General features: G+C 37.2%; 2 protein-coding genes across 2 annotated transcripts; one reads left to right on the top strand and one right to left on the bottom strand.

Annotated features, from left to right (window-relative positions):
• The first annotated feature begins 1161 nt into the window (after window positions 1–1161).
• Window positions 1162–2940, top strand: LOC105442758. Its single transcript, XM_030999654.1, has 2 exons — window positions 1162–2242; window positions 2763–2940. Exons 1-2 carry the CDS (start codon window positions 1195–1197, stop codon window positions 2870–2872), a joined length of 1158 nt encoding a protein of 385 aa, XP_030855514.1. The 5' UTR covers window positions 1162–1194; the 3' UTR covers window positions 2873–2940.
• Window positions 2941–9342: 6402 nt separating this feature from the next.
• LOC574995 (F-box only protein 28) lies at window positions 9343–15726 on the bottom strand. The gene is made up of 4 exons (XM_030999112.1): window positions 15494–15726; window positions 12139–12387; window positions 11597–11795; window positions 9343–11263 (listed from the first exon to the last, which is right to left on the bottom strand). Exons 1-4 carry the CDS (start codon window positions 15629–15631, stop codon window positions 10821–10823), a joined length of 1029 nt encoding a protein of 342 aa, XP_030854972.1. The 5' UTR covers window positions 15632–15726; the 3' UTR covers window positions 9343–10820.
• Window positions 15727–17348: the final 1622 nt, after the last annotated feature.

The raw sequence follows: 17348 nt of genomic DNA, 5'->3' as shown, positions 1-17348 counted from the left end.
GTACAAAGTAACTAAGTAGAAAATTAGAAATAGTTAACAAATCCTGTAAAATATCATCAAAGTTCATTATTCACTTTGAAAATATCATCATAATAGCTATGAGATGAAAAGTAAATATTCAACTATCCTTGTTATTCAGCAGGAAAACAAAGAATCAAGCACTCCTCCCCTGCTTGGTCTATGGATGAGGAATAGACAGGAACCTGATTCAGGCCAGAAGAGACGTAGGCCTGCCAGGTAATGTAACTTAACTTGTTAAACAGTGGTTAAGAATCCCTTCATTTTTATACATGATCAAGTGTTACTGAACTTGTGAATCAATGTCCATTCTTAGAAATGGGCTGTTCATAATACTAATTATGCTGCATGACATTTTCAGAGATGATCTACGATTCTTCCAGCCACCTGTTTTGGGTTTTTTCACTTCAAAAGTTTTAAACCTTATTTGACTCACAATTTGATAATGTATTGCCCAAATTTTTAACTCCTGAAAATCCTAAAAGAGAGAATTGATTGAATCAGCAATATATTGATCTTCAAACTTGTCTTATGAAATGTGTTTAGCAATGATATATGTTGAAATTGTTTTTTTCATGTAAATATTGCAGACTTGCAAGAAGAACAACTGGTAGGAAACTCTCCAGGATTGGTCTGGATAAAACTGTCCTGGATGACCTACGCATCTTGACAGAATGGACAGACAACCTTGCAGCAACTGTTGAGGAACCCTGCAGTCATCCTCAGAAAGGCAATGCAGAGGCAAAGACAGAAGGCACAACTGAGCTTGAAGGTGGTCAAGCCATGGATTGTGATAATCTAGAAGACCTCTTTGATGATGATGATGATGTGGCAAACAATGTGGACTGCAATAAGATGGAGACAAGGCAAGTGATGAAGGAGAAAAGGAAGAGCTCCAATTTCTCCTTTTCTGATGATCTCTGGGACAGTGATGACTGGTGTGATGATGACTCCATTATCAGGATAGCCACTCAGGTGGAAAATGAAGCCTTGACTAAGCAGATGCAACAGGTGAAGGGTAGGATAGAATCATTGAACTCAAATGCTGATATGATATCCCCTACTCAGAAGGGATACGTTGTCGATGCCAAAAGCAAGATGTGCCTAAGTTATGATCAAAGTAAGACAAATGTATGTAATGGTGGTCTTTCTGTACAGACGACATCTTCTGGTAGAATGGATAGTGGAAATTCTATGCCCGGAGGTACAAAGGGTGTCTCAAGGCCTAAATGGACAACTCAATCAACAGCACAGGTCCCTGTCTCCAGGAACACATCCATGGGATCGCAGATGCCGGCCCAGAAACCGGCAACCATGTCATATAGGAAAGGTCCAGTGCATACTTCCAGATCCCATGCACCATCTCTGAATTCTAAAGCAGTCTCCACTGCCCCTATACCAAGTACATCAACTCATCAAAGTGCCAAATCTGTCAGCAATGTAAAGCCACCGTGTACAAAGTACAGTGTATACACCAATGCCAACATGAATGTATCAAGAAGAACAGTGCAGAAGGCCCCTGTAAAATCATCCTGTGCTCCTACAAAATGTATCCCTCCTGCGACATATTCTGCAAACTCTGCATTACAAGTTGGTCATGGCCACACCACTTGCACAAGACTGTCAGAAAAGACTGCAAGAGTACCTCCAATGACTGATGCCATACACGCAGCATCGGTTAAAGGTCATGGGTTTAATGACAGCCTAGATGATTTGTTTGCTGGTGACAATAGTCTCCCTGATGACATGCTCTTAGCTCTTCTAGATAATGATTCTGACTTTGAAGAGATCACCAAGGAAGCGCCATCAACTGTTCCTGTAGGGTCCAACGACAGTACTCAAAAGCAATTTTCAGGAGAATTGACTGGAAACATAGTGGGTAATTCATGTAAACCCACAGTAACCAAGACACCAACTCATTCAATGAGCACTAGAGCACAGTATTCTTCAGAAGGAACCTCAAAGTCAAAAGGCAGTGACTCTTGTTCAACAAGCAACTACAGTAGCAGGAGTTCTACACCAAAGAACCAAAATCAGTCAACAATCACTCCAGCAGTGGGGGCAACACGCTCTAGATTTACCAGATCAACTGCTCAAAGTCCTGTAACTAAACAGTCCATTAATAATAATCAGGCAGTGTCATTGGATAGGAAGAATGTTGGTGTGGAACCTGGACAGGGTCGTAGGAGTCTTTCCCAGCCTGTCCCACCAGCTGTAAAAGAAGGTAAGTGATGCCATCTCATCCTAATTATTAGTTATTACCCATAATAGACACATTTTGTCAGTACCAAAGGCGATGAACACAAGTATGGGATCTGGATATTTCAATTTTTCAGGCTTCATATTTCAAGTGTGAGTGAGGCCTGCCAACTGACTAGGTTCTGTTTTGAGTCTTTTATTTGGATGAATGCAACTGATACAGTTTACATCATAGTCAGACCTCACATTATTTGACTATGAAGTTTGAACATGTAACTCATTATTGCTCTGTCATGGATATTTCAAAGGAATCTCAAACTTGAGTTTGTTAGTGCTTACCTTTCCTCAAGGTACATGTACATAGTCTGTGTGAAATCACCTTCTTTGGGTGTTTCTATAATCTATATTAATCTAAAGGGACAGTCTTCATGTAATTATGGTCCAGAGTTCTTTTTCCAATTTCCGAAACAAAGTCGCTCTTAGCCCCTGTTTGTTATTTTTCAGTGCAAGATCTTAAATGATACATTGTGTATATGACTTTCTAGGTGGTGTGCCCATGCAGAGGGGCTGCAGTCAACAGGAGATTGAGCAGAAGAGACAAGCAGCTTTGGCTAAGCGCAAGAAAAGCAAGTTTCGGGTTAGTCCTACTGCATAATATTATAACAGAAATTAGTAATGTGGTGGTACTGTTATATTGATATCTCAGCTCATGAAGAAAAAAAATTGCAGGGAAAATCAGTTTTATTTATGTTTTTATGAACTGTACAAAATTTCCTTGGAAAGATATACATGTATGCATAGATGTTATTTTTTTGTTTCTCTATATCTGGTGTACATCATTTTCAACTTTTCATACATGATGTATGTACTGTTTGATTTAATTCATTCTTTTTGTTAAAGATAAACTTGAGTTCTGGTAATGCGATTGCATTGTGAAAGAAAAGGTGTGGAATGGATCGGAAAAGTTGATCATATAGCATGTAAGTAATGGTGTGTAATGCAAGGTTCTGGAGTCATCAAAATCATCATAAATTTGGCAGAGTCTTGGTAAAGTAACAATCACTTACACAGAAAGGTGTATATGGGACAACACACATGGTGTCTGGGCTAGTACTACCCTGATTTCCTTATCTTTCTATGCTCATTACTCAGCCAGTATACATTTCTTCCAAAGTTGTTTGGCACATGACATTTATTTGTAATCTTGAACATTCAGTGTAAGTTTCGTTAGATTCTGTGAGAATTCATATTCTTTTTTTTACCAGAACTCAAGTTTATCTTTAATGTCAATTGTATTTTGGAAAATTGGTCTTGAAAATGCAGTCCAAGATCGTTTCCTTCCAGTTCTCTTATAATTTTAAAACTTGTTTGTAAATTTATGAGAACTGATGTATCTCATTTACTTACTATTGTTTTTTCAGAGATATGTTTCAGATATATTCTTAGAAAAAAATTTGCATTTACTTTGAATGAAAAAAAGTAGTACCAGTGAATACAAATTTAGGTGTACTGTACTTGTATACAATTCTTGAAATTCTGAAGAAACATTTTGAAAGTAAGACAAATCTTTGTGGTCCTTACTACAAAATGAAGTGTTGTACATGAAAATGCTGTAGAATTCAGAGAAAATGTTATGTTTTGTGCTTCTACATGTATAGTTTCTATAACAATTATACTCAGAAAGACAAATAGTTTTCAAATGAAATATTTATTAAGAATGCTGTACAATCTTGGAAAAAAGAGAAAGTATAAGCTAGGTATTTATGTGTAGTTTTATGAATTTTGGATCATGGAAAGGAAATTGATGTTCAGTCTGTGTATATTTGCTATTTCAATGTAGCTATTAATGCGAAAGGACCATGATACACCTTTTCAAAAGTACATGTAGTTTTTATTGCTGTTCATGCCTTGATAATGCTTTTCATGCCTTGATAATGCTGTTTTGTATAAAGATATCCAGTATAAGAGCAAGCTATACATGTTTTATGCAAAATCAGGACTGGAAGAAGAAAAAAATCCATTCGGTTGGCCAGTTCTCCAAGTTTTAAATTTGTGCATGTCTTTACTGCAGTGGCTACTAATATCAGTCTTCAGCTGTCTAGAATAACTCACATGTACCTTTTAACTTGTAATACATGTAGATGAATATAATAGTTGGTATCGAAAATTGCACAGAAGAAGCATCCATAAAGTTGAATGAATTTGTGAAGTGGTCTACAATGTATGTGAAGGAAATTATAAAGCCAAAATAAAACAAGATACTGCTCATTACTATCAAAGAGAATTTGCTTATGTTCTAGATAGGACTATGGTTACCGTATGTACATGTAGTGTGGAAATTATTACCGGTATACAAAGTATGTATAGATTGTACAAAGATAAGCAATAGAATATGTTTTGACTTTTGTTTCATCCACTGATAAAGAAAACGGTGACTACAAAAATAATAAATTTCATTAACATGAATTATTTTCTTCTTTTGTTTCCCTCAAGATATATTTGAAATTCTGATAAACATGCGCAGGGGCTATTTCTTGTTTGTTCTCTGTGCTTTATCAAAGATTCATTCATCTTTTTTTATGTTTTAATTCTAATACAACATTTGGTTATCATTATTAGTATATTTTGGGATGGGAATGATACTTGTGTATTGATTATTTTAGGGCATCATAAATATCTTTATTGAACAGTTATTTGATGAACTGAAAATTAAGTGTCCATTTTGCTTTTCATTCAAACTTGTGGATGTAAGAATGTAAGAAAATTATCAAATGTAGATTAGATGTTGGTATATGATTTTTCTAATTTGCAAATGGAAAATGTTAGGACCTTGTGTTACATGTACCAAAAGATGTGTTTGGATAAAATTATCTAACGCCTATGAATATTCTTGCTTTCACAAATACTGTTCTTTCCTTATGTTTTTTTTCTTCTAATTTTGCAAAGTGAAGGCAGTTTATTTATGATTAAATCATTACCTGTTTCTTCTCACATGTACTTTTCACTAGACAATGAGGGTGCAACTTATGCATACAAAATAATGGTATTTGAAGGTAAAGACCAGTTATGGTCATGCGATTGCATTGTGAAAGAAACGTTGTGGAATCGATCAGAAAAGGTTGATCATCTAGCATATAAGTATTGGTGTGTACTGCAAGGTTCTGGAATCATCAAAATGATAAGAAATTTGGCCCAGTCTTCGTAAAGTTACAAGCAGTGTACACAGAAAGATGTATATGGGACTATACGCAAACGTGCGCGACACGTGCGTTTATCTCTCACAGACCATGTAGATAAACTAATTTACCAAATATATCAATTAGTAGGCGGTTTCCCGGCAAATTTTTTATCATCATGTATTTAATAGTCAAAACATATTCTTTCACATGATTGGTGATAAGAGCTTCCATTTCTTTTTTTTTTAATTGGGGCGTTTCCAATACTGGTCTTTACCTTTAAGACAGCTGACTAAAAATCCATAAGTATGAATGGATACCTGTGGGCAATTCCACGGTAACGGAAGGACACTCAGACAAGATTTTTGAACTTCAGGTTCATACTAAAAGAAATGTTTTATTAGTATGTATTAAACTATGGGGAACAAAATGTGTTTCAGTCAAGTGGAAAGCTTCATCAACTTCACAAAGTTTGGATAAACACTAATTAACTGGAAAAACCATGTCCATTTTTATGTCCTTCCGTTACCGAGATAATTAATATGCACATTCTTAAACTACTTAACTATAATGACAATTTTTTTGGGGAGAATTAAAGGCACTTATATAGGTATTATATCTGTACCGTTTCACATCTTATACTAATAAAACAGTTCTTTTAGTATGAACCTGAAGTTCAAAAATCTTGTCTGAGTGTCCTTCCGTTACCGTGGAATTGCCCCTGTACAACTCTCTTATTTTAATGTACAAGATGGACAGCAATACTGGTACTTTTTTTAGAAGAAAATAACTTTGTTGTCAGCTAGCACCAATTATATTATATAAAGCAATATAACCGCAAACATTCTTTAATTAATAGTGTGTGCCCTGCCATGCATTAATATCAAGATTATTTGATATAAACCACTAATTTGCTAAGTAAGTGTAAAACTTGGGTCAATAATTGTTGGATTTGCTTACTTTGATTATGATATTGGACCATTATTTTATTTTTGTTAAATGGTTAATGATATATGATTACATATAGAAAATGCATAATAACAAAAGATACACTTGTACATTGTTGTTTGTGTTTTCCATTATTTTGGGTCGGTCAATGGAAAGAGTGCAAGGCTTTCTTCACAGCTAGTCCTGTATGTGTGTGTCGTGATTACAAGTGAAATCAAAACAAGGAAAATGACAGCACTTTCAATATATGAACTTGAATATTACTAGTATTCTTTCTCTTTGTCTCCATATTCACATAGAACTGATGTTGAATGTTCAAGTAACAAGTACATGATATCTTGCAAATGTAAAAGGTGTAAACAAAATCAAGCTGATAGTCCCAGCCTTATGCATAACATGGGGTCTGTATAAATATGCAAATGATAGTTGTACTGTTCCATAAATGTGATTTGTAGAAGTTTTTGTTAGTTTGTCCAATTTGGCTAATCTAAACACCCATCTTCTGCATGATGAAAATTTCAGAATCATTTAAGCCAGTTTCAGCATGAAATTTCATTGCCAGATTTCAAGCACTCCTAAAAGATTAAAATCTGCAGCTGTATAAACTAATTTCTACAGTGCTTATGACAAACAAATAATTAAGTCACACAACATTCATTCATCGAGTTGTCTAAGATTTTATTACAAAGTTCATCACATCATCTCTAATGAAGAAAAAAAGAATAACCTGACAAAATATACAGGCCTTCGAACAGAAACCTGTAAACAACAGTATTTCTGTTTTCGGTGGAAAGAAAGGGCAATACAAACTCAAGACAATGCAGATAACGTATAATTTGCATCTAAATATGGTGGAAAAGAATGACAAAATATACACCTTTATTTTGTGGTGCAGTTTTTATGCACTCTCCATCAATGTGACCTTATAGATATTTGAACACTGCATTCGTTCTGTACAAAATCAAAGATTAATTTACACTCCCCATCATATATTTATACATAATAGCCTCCATTGTCTCCAATATGATACATTGGTACATAGTCATATCAAAATTAAATAAACTTGTGATTCTATGTCACAAAATGTATAAATTTATAAACATTGCAAATGACTTTAATGATTTATTCATGTTATTATAAATAGTTGCTGATCATAACATTTTGGCTTAAACTTGTAAAATTATCCCAAAAGTCCACTCAATGGATATGTACTTAAAGATACAAATAAGCTAAAGCTGGTTTAACTTAATAGTAACAGTATGTCTTTTCAAAATGAACAAATCTTTGTTCATTATTTTGGTTAAAAGTGTGAAATCAAATTTCATGTCTATTTGGCACTATATCATTTGCAAAACAGTCCAGATGAAAATCACTACCCTTTATACATGTTATCAAAGCTCACCTTTACATTATTTCAGCTAAATAAAAGTAAAATAAAACTCTCACTAGGGCACATACCAAATAATGAACAAAAATATATTTTGAAAAGGTTTACTGTTTAGTACACTGATTTATGGAGCGCCATTTGTCAAGTTCGTTACTTGGAGCAACTTGTTGTAATCCTGTGACAAAATAAATAAACAAAAAAATGAATCCACTCAGGAAATGAAAATGAGAAACTGATGTCATGTTGACACAATTTCGTTTGTTAATCTAAATATTTTTTTTTCTTTTCTGTTTTGTTGGGAGGTTGGCATTTGGCGCTCCATAAATCAGTGAACTATATCTGCTCACAACCCCAGACTTAAGTCAGTATAAATTTATGAACATCAGCCAATATCATTTTGACCTCTATAATCTTTAATTTTATAGTTCCGACATTGACCTAAAATTCGTGGAGAGAAAAGTCTGAATACAGATGGAGGTGAATGTAACGGTCTTAATTTATCAAATGGACATTTCATGAAGGCCTTTATCTTTCAGTGCTGTCTTACTATTTGTTTATTGAAGACCAAAGGGATAGTAATTGGGCTCTGGGAGAGAACAACTCGCTTAACCTGTCATTTTATTGATGATTATAACCTTGGTTGATTATGTTACATACCTTACATATATTTCATCAAACAGTATGGCATAGGAAGAACAATGATAGTGGACCACATAATATACATAAATTCGGTAAAGCTATTCACAACATCAGTTCAAACTTCTCTAATCCTAAAGCATCAGGAGAACTAAAATAGAGCTAGCCATATGATATACCGTTCTCAAACAATATTTAGAGTTGGTTTTTGAGCATCCAATGTATAATTTTACTACATGTAATTGGAAGAATTAAGTAAATATTCAAGGGTGTGAGAGGGAGTGTGTGTGTAAGAGAGAGAGATAGAGAGAGAGAGAGAGAGAATGAAAGAGAGAAATGAGTATAAGATGAAAACAGTGATGGAAGTAGAGGAAAAGGTGAACAGGTAAGAAAAGATGTAGAGAGAGGTAGAGAGATATGAAGAAGGAGCAATGTGCAACAGTTAAGGTGAACACGACACAAAAAAAATTCCTTATTACCGTATTTGCCGGCAATAAGGCCGCAGCGCCGTATAGGCCGCACCCCCGATTTTGACAGTAAAAAAAAACAAAAAAAAAAAACTTTTGTCTAAGTCGGCATTTGATCTCTTGCGTACAAATGTTGATGTGACTAAAATCACCGCCTTGGACCGCTCAGCCATCCCGCACTGATGGTAGCATATGGAGTTTTCTGTGATGTATACATTGCGCCTCTCTCTTGTGTATTGAAATGGATTCAAAATAGCGACTTCGCGTGCTGGATGCTTCGCGGCAGCTCTGTTAAACGGGCCCTCCTTTTACTTTTGCAATGCATTGGCACGAACTTAGATCAAGATCTATCGGCAGATGTTGTTTTTGGAAGTTTATTTTCATCTTCATGTCAACAATGCAAGATAAAATTGTCGGTAAGATGTGTGGAAATGTATAGTTATTGTACTGTTCGTAGATCTAGTCCCATATGTGCAAATTCGTGCTGGTTTGACTTACTTTTTGATTTTTTTTTAACTCTTTCGCCGCATAGGCCGCACCCCGACTTTTTGATATTTTCTCTTCCAAAAATACTGCGGCCTTTACGCCGGCAAATGCGGTAAATATCCAACATTAGATTTCACTTGAAAGCACGCATCAATGATACCAGATCTTGTTTATACTAGGGTGGGTCATAACATATAAAAATACAATCAATAAACACCCCCACAGAGCTAAAAATACAGAGATGGTCCACTTTGTGTGCTTCTTCATTTCAATATGTAAAGAGGTAGTAACCTTAGCAAGAGAAAATTGTAGGCCTCTAAAGGCCCTATGTTGCATCACAAAGAAGATGAATGGAAACCACATATAAATAATTCAAAGTACTTATTTCATTTTAATGAATACTATTACATGATTTTGATTTAGTGTAAGTATTACCTTCTCCCTTTACTTAAATATTCTCTGCCAAATTATCTGAGCATTTTAACTTTACATGTACATCTAGGCAAAGCTTAGACCTCCAATCTTCACCTATTTGATGACAAGTTTTAAATCTGGATTATAAATATTCACTGTGGTTAAAAATGACATACTATTTCACAATTTATATACCAAAGATATACGATGGAACCATGATTGTTTTGTTTTTTAAATATACTTTGCATGATTTTTCATTTTCAGAAATGTAATTCATTAAAGGACAATTCCAATATGGAATTCAAATTGAATATTTCAGTAGACAGATGGCTTTTAGTTGAATGATGGCATTTTGTTTAAAATTCTAAGCAATGGCTTTGCTTCAGTTGAAGCGTGACATGAAGATAGATCTTCCCTGAGCCCCACTACTCTCTGTCTCACAGGACATGATGACATCAAGTGTTAGCACCTGGCCAATTTCATACCAACCCCCTATTATTGCCATCTTCACACTTTCTATTCAAACAACATTGGGCTATCCCAAACCCTCAACTGCAATCATGAAAGAATACTGGAAAATATTTGAAAATACTTCCCATGCCACAGCAAAATGTGGATTGTAATCTTGGACCAAGAGTATAAAAATAGTCTTGCTGGAGTTCATGACATGATGATACATGTAGTACCAGCTAACCAAGATTTAACCAATTTCAACCTCTAATAGCAGATACAGATATATAAGCATTTGCTCCACAGATATTTTACCCATAGAAACTACTGTCTGTTCATTGCAGTGATTGCTTTCCTTTTTAAAATGCCTCCCTTTCTTCTATTCAACTAAACATAGGAAATTGTGTCAATACAGTTGAGAGTGTGTGCGTAGGCAAGGGGATACATAAATAATGATGGAGAGAAGTAATTTGATCACTTATCTCCTTGAACACTTCGACTCTTTTGCATGAAATTCAACATCAAACAAGTTACCTATTTTCGTTCACCAGTGAATCTGCGATCATAAATAGCACTGCCCTGAAAATTGTCTTTTTTTCCTTCAAAGCAGGAAGCCTTCTTCAGGAGGTTTTTCTTGAGCTAGACCTTCTCCTTTTTGGAACATGGTTCTCCAGCACCACCCCCTCCTCCAGAACTGTCTTCCGCTTTCCTCTTTGTAGCCACGCCTGAGACAATTCTCTCGGTTGGCTTTGAGAAGGCCTCCAATTTCTGCTCTAGGACGGCCAATCTCTTGTCCTGTTCCGAGATGCGTTTCTCTTGCTCCGTCACCCTCAGGTTCTGCGAGGCCAGCCGACTGGACAGCTCGGTGGTCAGCTGCTGCTGCTGCGTCATCTTCTTGTTCTGCTCGTCAGAGATCTTGCGCATCTCCTGGAGCTCGGCCTTGCAGGACTGGAGCTCCCGTCGGTGGGTGTTGAAGGAGGCAAGGGTGGCTTTGTACTGGGAGTGGAGCTTGCTGAACTGCTCTCGGCTCCCTGAAGGAACCGAGAGGGAGGAGCTGACCTTCAGACTTCGACCTGATAGGGCTTAAAAGAGAGAACAAAGAAGAAATGCATTATTATTTTGCTTATAATGAAATAATGACAGTTGCTTTGATATTCATGTACAGTTGTGGAGAAACCATCAAATGCAGGGTTGTGTATACATGTACATATATCAAGAATATACCTTTGCTTTATTGAACAAAAGTATAATAGAAGACAAGATGATTTCAGTTATATTTGAATGTTTGTTGTCTTTCATTTTTATTTAAAACATTAATGTTTCCATCCAATTTGTTTTGTTTGGTAGATGTTTATTATGGGAAAATGTTTGCAACTGCTAAAATGAACATATTGTAATGGAGATCTACAACTCACTTGAAAGTGTATGGTTGCCAAGGTTGGAGGGACGGACTTCAACACCTGACTTCTTCTTGAGGTCAGGGACAATCTTCTCGTCAAAGTGCTCCATGGCCATAGAGGAGAGATCCCTCAGCTCCTGCAGGAGCTCATGGGTAGGCGGAGGGACCTTGGTGAATTTGACCAGGTGGAGTACATTAAAAGCTTCATCGATGACCTGGGATTATTCCAAAATGAAAGAAGTACAGAAACAAACAGAAAAGTTCAGATACATGTATTACCATCTCGCATTTGGTATCCTCCAGACTATGGTGAATATGTGCGCTGTAAAAATATCTACAATATGGTAACTATTGAAATACATGTAATGTGCCCTTTTGAAGTATTAAATATCAATTTCTACATTTTAGAAATCAAGGCACATATCAGCAGTACCTAGTTCATTTTGACATCTCAAAATGTATTGAAGGGGCTACACTCTAAAAAAGGAACAGACTCCACCTCAGTTAATTAATTCAATTAAAAATAAAAATCAAGAATCATTAGGGATAAAGAACTACCTTTCCTGGTATGAAGCAGCAGAGCTGTAGGTCAATGTACTTTGTGTAGGTCATGGCAAGTAGGGACAACCTCGTCTCCACTGCAGAGAGGATGTCACAATGCCTTGCTAGGGGGTGCATCCTACGTTCAGACTCCCTGCGGGGAAGCTGGGCTTTGAGCTCCTTGGCACACTGGCCATGGTAGCGGTCAAGCTTGGAGAAGCCTTGATTGAGCACCTGTTGACCGATGAAGTTGAATCTTGCACATAGCTGGACATAATGGAATAGCAGAAAGAGAGGTAGAAGAATTGAAAGTGTAATATGCTATATGAAGAGTGAGTAATGAAAGTGCGGTGTCGTTATGAAATAATTGGGTGGTTATGCCGTTATGGAAGGGAAGGGATTAGATAAATGGAAAGATAAGATGGATAAATGGATTTTATTAAAGGAAACCAAAACCTTTATACTAAGTTACTTTTATTGTAAAGTTTAAGATATTTGAAAAATATCAGTGAAAATTTGAACAAAATCGGGCAAGGAATAAGGAAGTAAGAGCTTTTTTGAATTACTAGTCACTAGAGGGCGGTATTCAATTTGATGACATCATCTCTGAACAACTCTCCTTGCCTTTTGTACATAAAATTTCACAATTTTTTTGTTTTCTTCATATTTATTTGTGTTCTTGATCCGACTTCATAACATGTGAAGTAGAATATCATTTTGCATACTATATCTTGCTTTCAGGGGAGTACATTATCTCAATCACAAGAAAGAAGGAAAAACATGAAATTTGATGTACAAAAGGCATGGAGTGTTGTTTACAGATGATGTCATCAAATTGAATACCGCCCTCTAGTGACTAGTAATTTAAAAAAGCTCTTACTTCCTTAATCCTTGCCCGATTTTGTTCAAATTTTCACTGATATTTTTCAAACATCTTAAACTTTACAATAAAAGTAACTTAGTATGAAGGTTTTGGTTTCCTTTAAGATCTTCGTGTCTGGCAGTTAAAAACTGAAATGAACATGAATTACAATACAGATTTCCAAAAAACATTAACATAATACTATGAGATACCAATAGTTCACTTCTGCAATGCACTCAAATGCAAGCGAAAGGAAATACCAACAAGCTTTCACACTCACCTGCTGAGGGACACTGCACTCCAATAGCCAGAACGCGGACCGCATACACCAGCCGCTGCTAGGATGGACAAGCTATAATGCTCGTCCAGCCCAGCAACAACCCATGCACGCAATGCACTTTCTCACAGGATTCACAGCAAACCGCAGCACAATACAATTGCATTCAGTTAGTTAGTGACCGTAATATAAACAGTCGCTAACTTAACACACGTGCTCGCCCGCACCGACCTTTGGGACGTTATGTAGGCTAATTGTATTGTGCTTCAGTTTACCGTGAATCCCGTGAGAAAGTGCATATTATAAGCCTTCATTTTTAGGAAAAATACTCCCCCAAAAAGAAGAAAATTGACATGAAACAGGTAACAAACATATCAACTTTTAAAACATGACCTTTATTTGATGAATATTTACTTCATTTTGGGTATGTTTTAGTAGGGTATCTCCTAACTCCAGGAAGCTCTTGCGGCGCCGGTGTTGGAGCTTCCTGGAGCTGGAGTTAGGTATCTCCAAGCCGGAGTTACGGGTCAAATTTTGGATAGACTTCTAAACGAGTGCCTTATTAACAGTAGGGGCGCTGGTCCTAGAATGAGGATCGTCCTCATAAACGCAGACAAAATGTGTCCTGAAAAATAAGGGTTGTCTTCATTTTCGAGGACGTTTTTTCATCGGTGCTCGGGGGATTCATGTTACAGAACGGCCTGCTGGCGATGCCAAAAATGGATTCCCCGGGGGAAAATAACCCTAGTTCACCGTCTACTTTTATGGGTTGTCCGTCTTCCCAAGGATTTATTGCTCATAATGTGAAGGTCTCTGTACAAAGTCAATGTAAAATGCATCAAGAAAATCATTGCAGAATCCGTTTTTTGCATCGCCAATGCACCGATCAAAAATATGAAACGTCTGCGAAAATGCAGACGGTCCTTATTTTTGAGGACGCATTGGTCCGTGTTTATGAAGATGATCCTTATTCTCGGACCAGCACCCCTACTGATAGACCGAAAGCTTCAGTCTCTATACCGTCGGTTGTTCCACTGAGACTACGTCTGGCTCCACTAGACCTCCGGTTATAGAGACTGAACGATCGCCTATGCCAGCCTATGTTGAAGATATCACGGCTAGATTTTAGCCGTTAGGCCCCTCCCACAAACGTGAACAAACTTGCCACGGCCGTATTGTTATGCCCCCAAAATCCCCCAAAATGTCATTTTACCTCGTGCATATCCAATTTTACATTAGGCCTAGGCTATAATACATCGGTTCCAATTACTAACTTGATTGAAATAATCCGTTTAATGGTCCCTTTTAAGGAAATTATGGGTCAAAATCGACATCCATGTTGAAAATCTTGCAAGCCGTGTTAAACTCTCGCTGCCGTCGCGTCAATCTCATCCCTTCTAGTCTACGCCGAAGGCAAAAATGATTATGAAGGAAAAACTGTGACAACGCCATTACGAACGTGTAGATGGCGCACAGTTTTTCCTTCATAATCATTTTTGCCTTCGGCGTAGACTAGAAGGGATGAGATTGACGCGACGGCAGCGAGAGTTTAACACGGCTTGCAAGATTTTCAACATGGATGTCGATTTTGACCCATAATTTCCTTAAAAGGGACCATTAAACGGATTATTTCAATCAAGTTAGTAAGTGGAACCGATGTATTATAGCCTAGGCCTAATGTAAAATTGGATATGCACGAGGTAAAATGACATTTTGGGGGATTTTGGGGGCATAACAATACGGCCGTGGCAAGTTTGTTCATGTTTGTGGGAGGGGCCTAACGGCTAAAATCTAGCCGTGATATCTTCAACATAGGCTGGCATAGGCGATCGTTCTGTCTCTATAACCGGAGGTCTAGTGGAGCCAGACGTAGTCTCAGTGGAACAACCGACGGTATAGAGACTGAAGCTTTCGGTCTACCCTACTGATAGACCTATTAAGTAAAAATATCTGTTTGTGATCATGGTGACAGCGAGAATTCATTCATGAGTTAAATCTAGGTTTACATTGATTTATCATAGAGCTATTGCATATTTCACATTTGAGCAAAATTTGTTGTGATACGAACCCTGACTATCACCCCCCCCCCTCCCCAACCCTCACCGACACAGCACGGCAGCGGAACCTCGACCGGAGGCGGAGGTTTGCATCAGAATCGTCGAGCTCGAGGCTGGCCACAGTCTACTCATTTAATATTGTCCCACATGTTATCTTTTATGTCACGTTCAACTTACCGACCGTACTTTACTGATTTGTTCGTAGGATAAATAAGATAATAGGTGACTGAGTACAACATCGGGTACCGTCTGAAGATTCACTTGATATTCATCATTATAGGATGACGACGAAGATGAAGGTGTATTGTCCGCCATCTGAAAGATATTTACGCTACGTTACAAGAATAGAAAATTAATTTAACTTGTTCGTTTTTTTTATTTCGATGACGTCACCATCGATGATAATAAGGAGTATGGTATGCGATATAGTATAAATTTCTTTTCCTTTTTTGTCAAGATTTAACAGGGATGCGATGGGCTGCTCTATCTTTACAAAATTCATGCCATTGCCTGGGGCTCGTTCCTAGAAACCAACGACAAGACAGTCATAACTTTATCCGCCAACTACGGAGATGTCTCTGATCTTCCTAAACCGTTTCACGAAGCGCTTACTAGCTAGTATCTCGTGAGATCGATATTATCGGCGAGAAGAGGAGCCGAGAATTAGCCTTAGTCGCAATACCACCAGATTATTACAAAATTAATATTAGGGAAAATGCAATTATTTAAATGAATTAGTAATAAAAAAGATTTAAAATGATACCAAGAAATAAGAGATCCAATATACTTCCAAATTTGTGTAGATTAAACAATTGAAGTACTTGTAAAATATAATTGTGAGTTTTTCATTACATGACCAGTGAATCAGTTTTGTTGTTGAGATGGGCACCCCCCGAATATTTTCATTTGATAGTTTATAAAAATACACCCTTATATTATTCTTTGAAAAAATACGATGTAATGAAATTTGTGTTCAATGTTTTTGGCGTCAGCACAATATAAAAATTACAAAACTTCAATATTTCAAACGTTAAAACATATGTTTAAACCATTCACTTTGCATAATTGAAAATAAAATTCATCTCGACATTAATATGGGTCTGAAAACTAAAGAATACACTTCAAACTATGGCTTGCCTGCCATGGCAAAATACATATCCCTTCGACGAGTTTACAATGTGGAAATAAAGGCGGATAATCAGTTTATTTAAGTGGGAAAATCCTTAAATACAAACATGGCATATTTTCATGAGATTATCAAATACAAAAAACGATAATTCACTGTTTAAGTGAATGTGTAGAAAAATCATAGTTGGAGGATTTATTGTCCTTTTTTGCCAGCCATAGTCTACCCAATAAATGACATGTGATGGCGCTGCCCATCGACTAAATAGTTATGACAGAGATACGACGGTGTCAGAGGTGTCATAACTCCTTAGTCAGGATGTTGTCGTTGATCTTGACAAAGAGGGCTTGGTGAAACACGTAGCGGACAAGTTGTTCACTAACACTGATTTAGTCAAGAAGTTAGACTTATGACGGTTTGTAGGAACGGGCCCCTGCACTCCATACCCTCCAACTAAGGATTTTTTAACATGTTTAGAGCAGCCTACTACTTCGAATGCGATAAACTCGCCGATCTCCGAAAAGTGGAGGGACAATTAACCACAGAAAGATACTCGATAGTGAATGAAATGGTCTGAATCTTTTAAATCAAACAAACAATAGGATCAACCACAGAAGCAGTGGCGTACTCAGGATTTTGTTTTTCAAGGGGGGGGGGGGGGGTTTAAAATCGGGCTTGCTCCCGAAAATTTGAAAATCGCGCAGGCCGAAAAGTCGCTCAGTGGGGGGGTAAGCGGCAGCCAGTCGAAAAGTCGCTCAGGGGGGGGGGGGGGGGGGGGGGGGGGGGGGGGGGGGGGGGGGGGGGGGGGGGGGGGATAAGAGGACACTTTTATTTTTTCGAAATTTGAAAATTTGACATTTGTTTCGTTGGGGGGGGGGGGGAGTTAGGTCACCTTTTTTAGGTCAG

This window comes from Strongylocentrotus purpuratus, unplaced genomic scaffold (genome assembly GCF_000002235.5).
Source record: "Strongylocentrotus purpuratus isolate Spur 01 unplaced genomic scaffold, Spur_5.0 spur5_scaffold_5, whole genome shotgun sequence".
NCBI lineage: Eukaryota > Metazoa > Echinodermata > Echinoidea > Camarodonta > Strongylocentrotidae > Strongylocentrotus > Strongylocentrotus purpuratus.
Note: the sequence above shows the minus strand (reverse complement) of the source record. Positions and strands in the feature narration are given on the sequence as shown.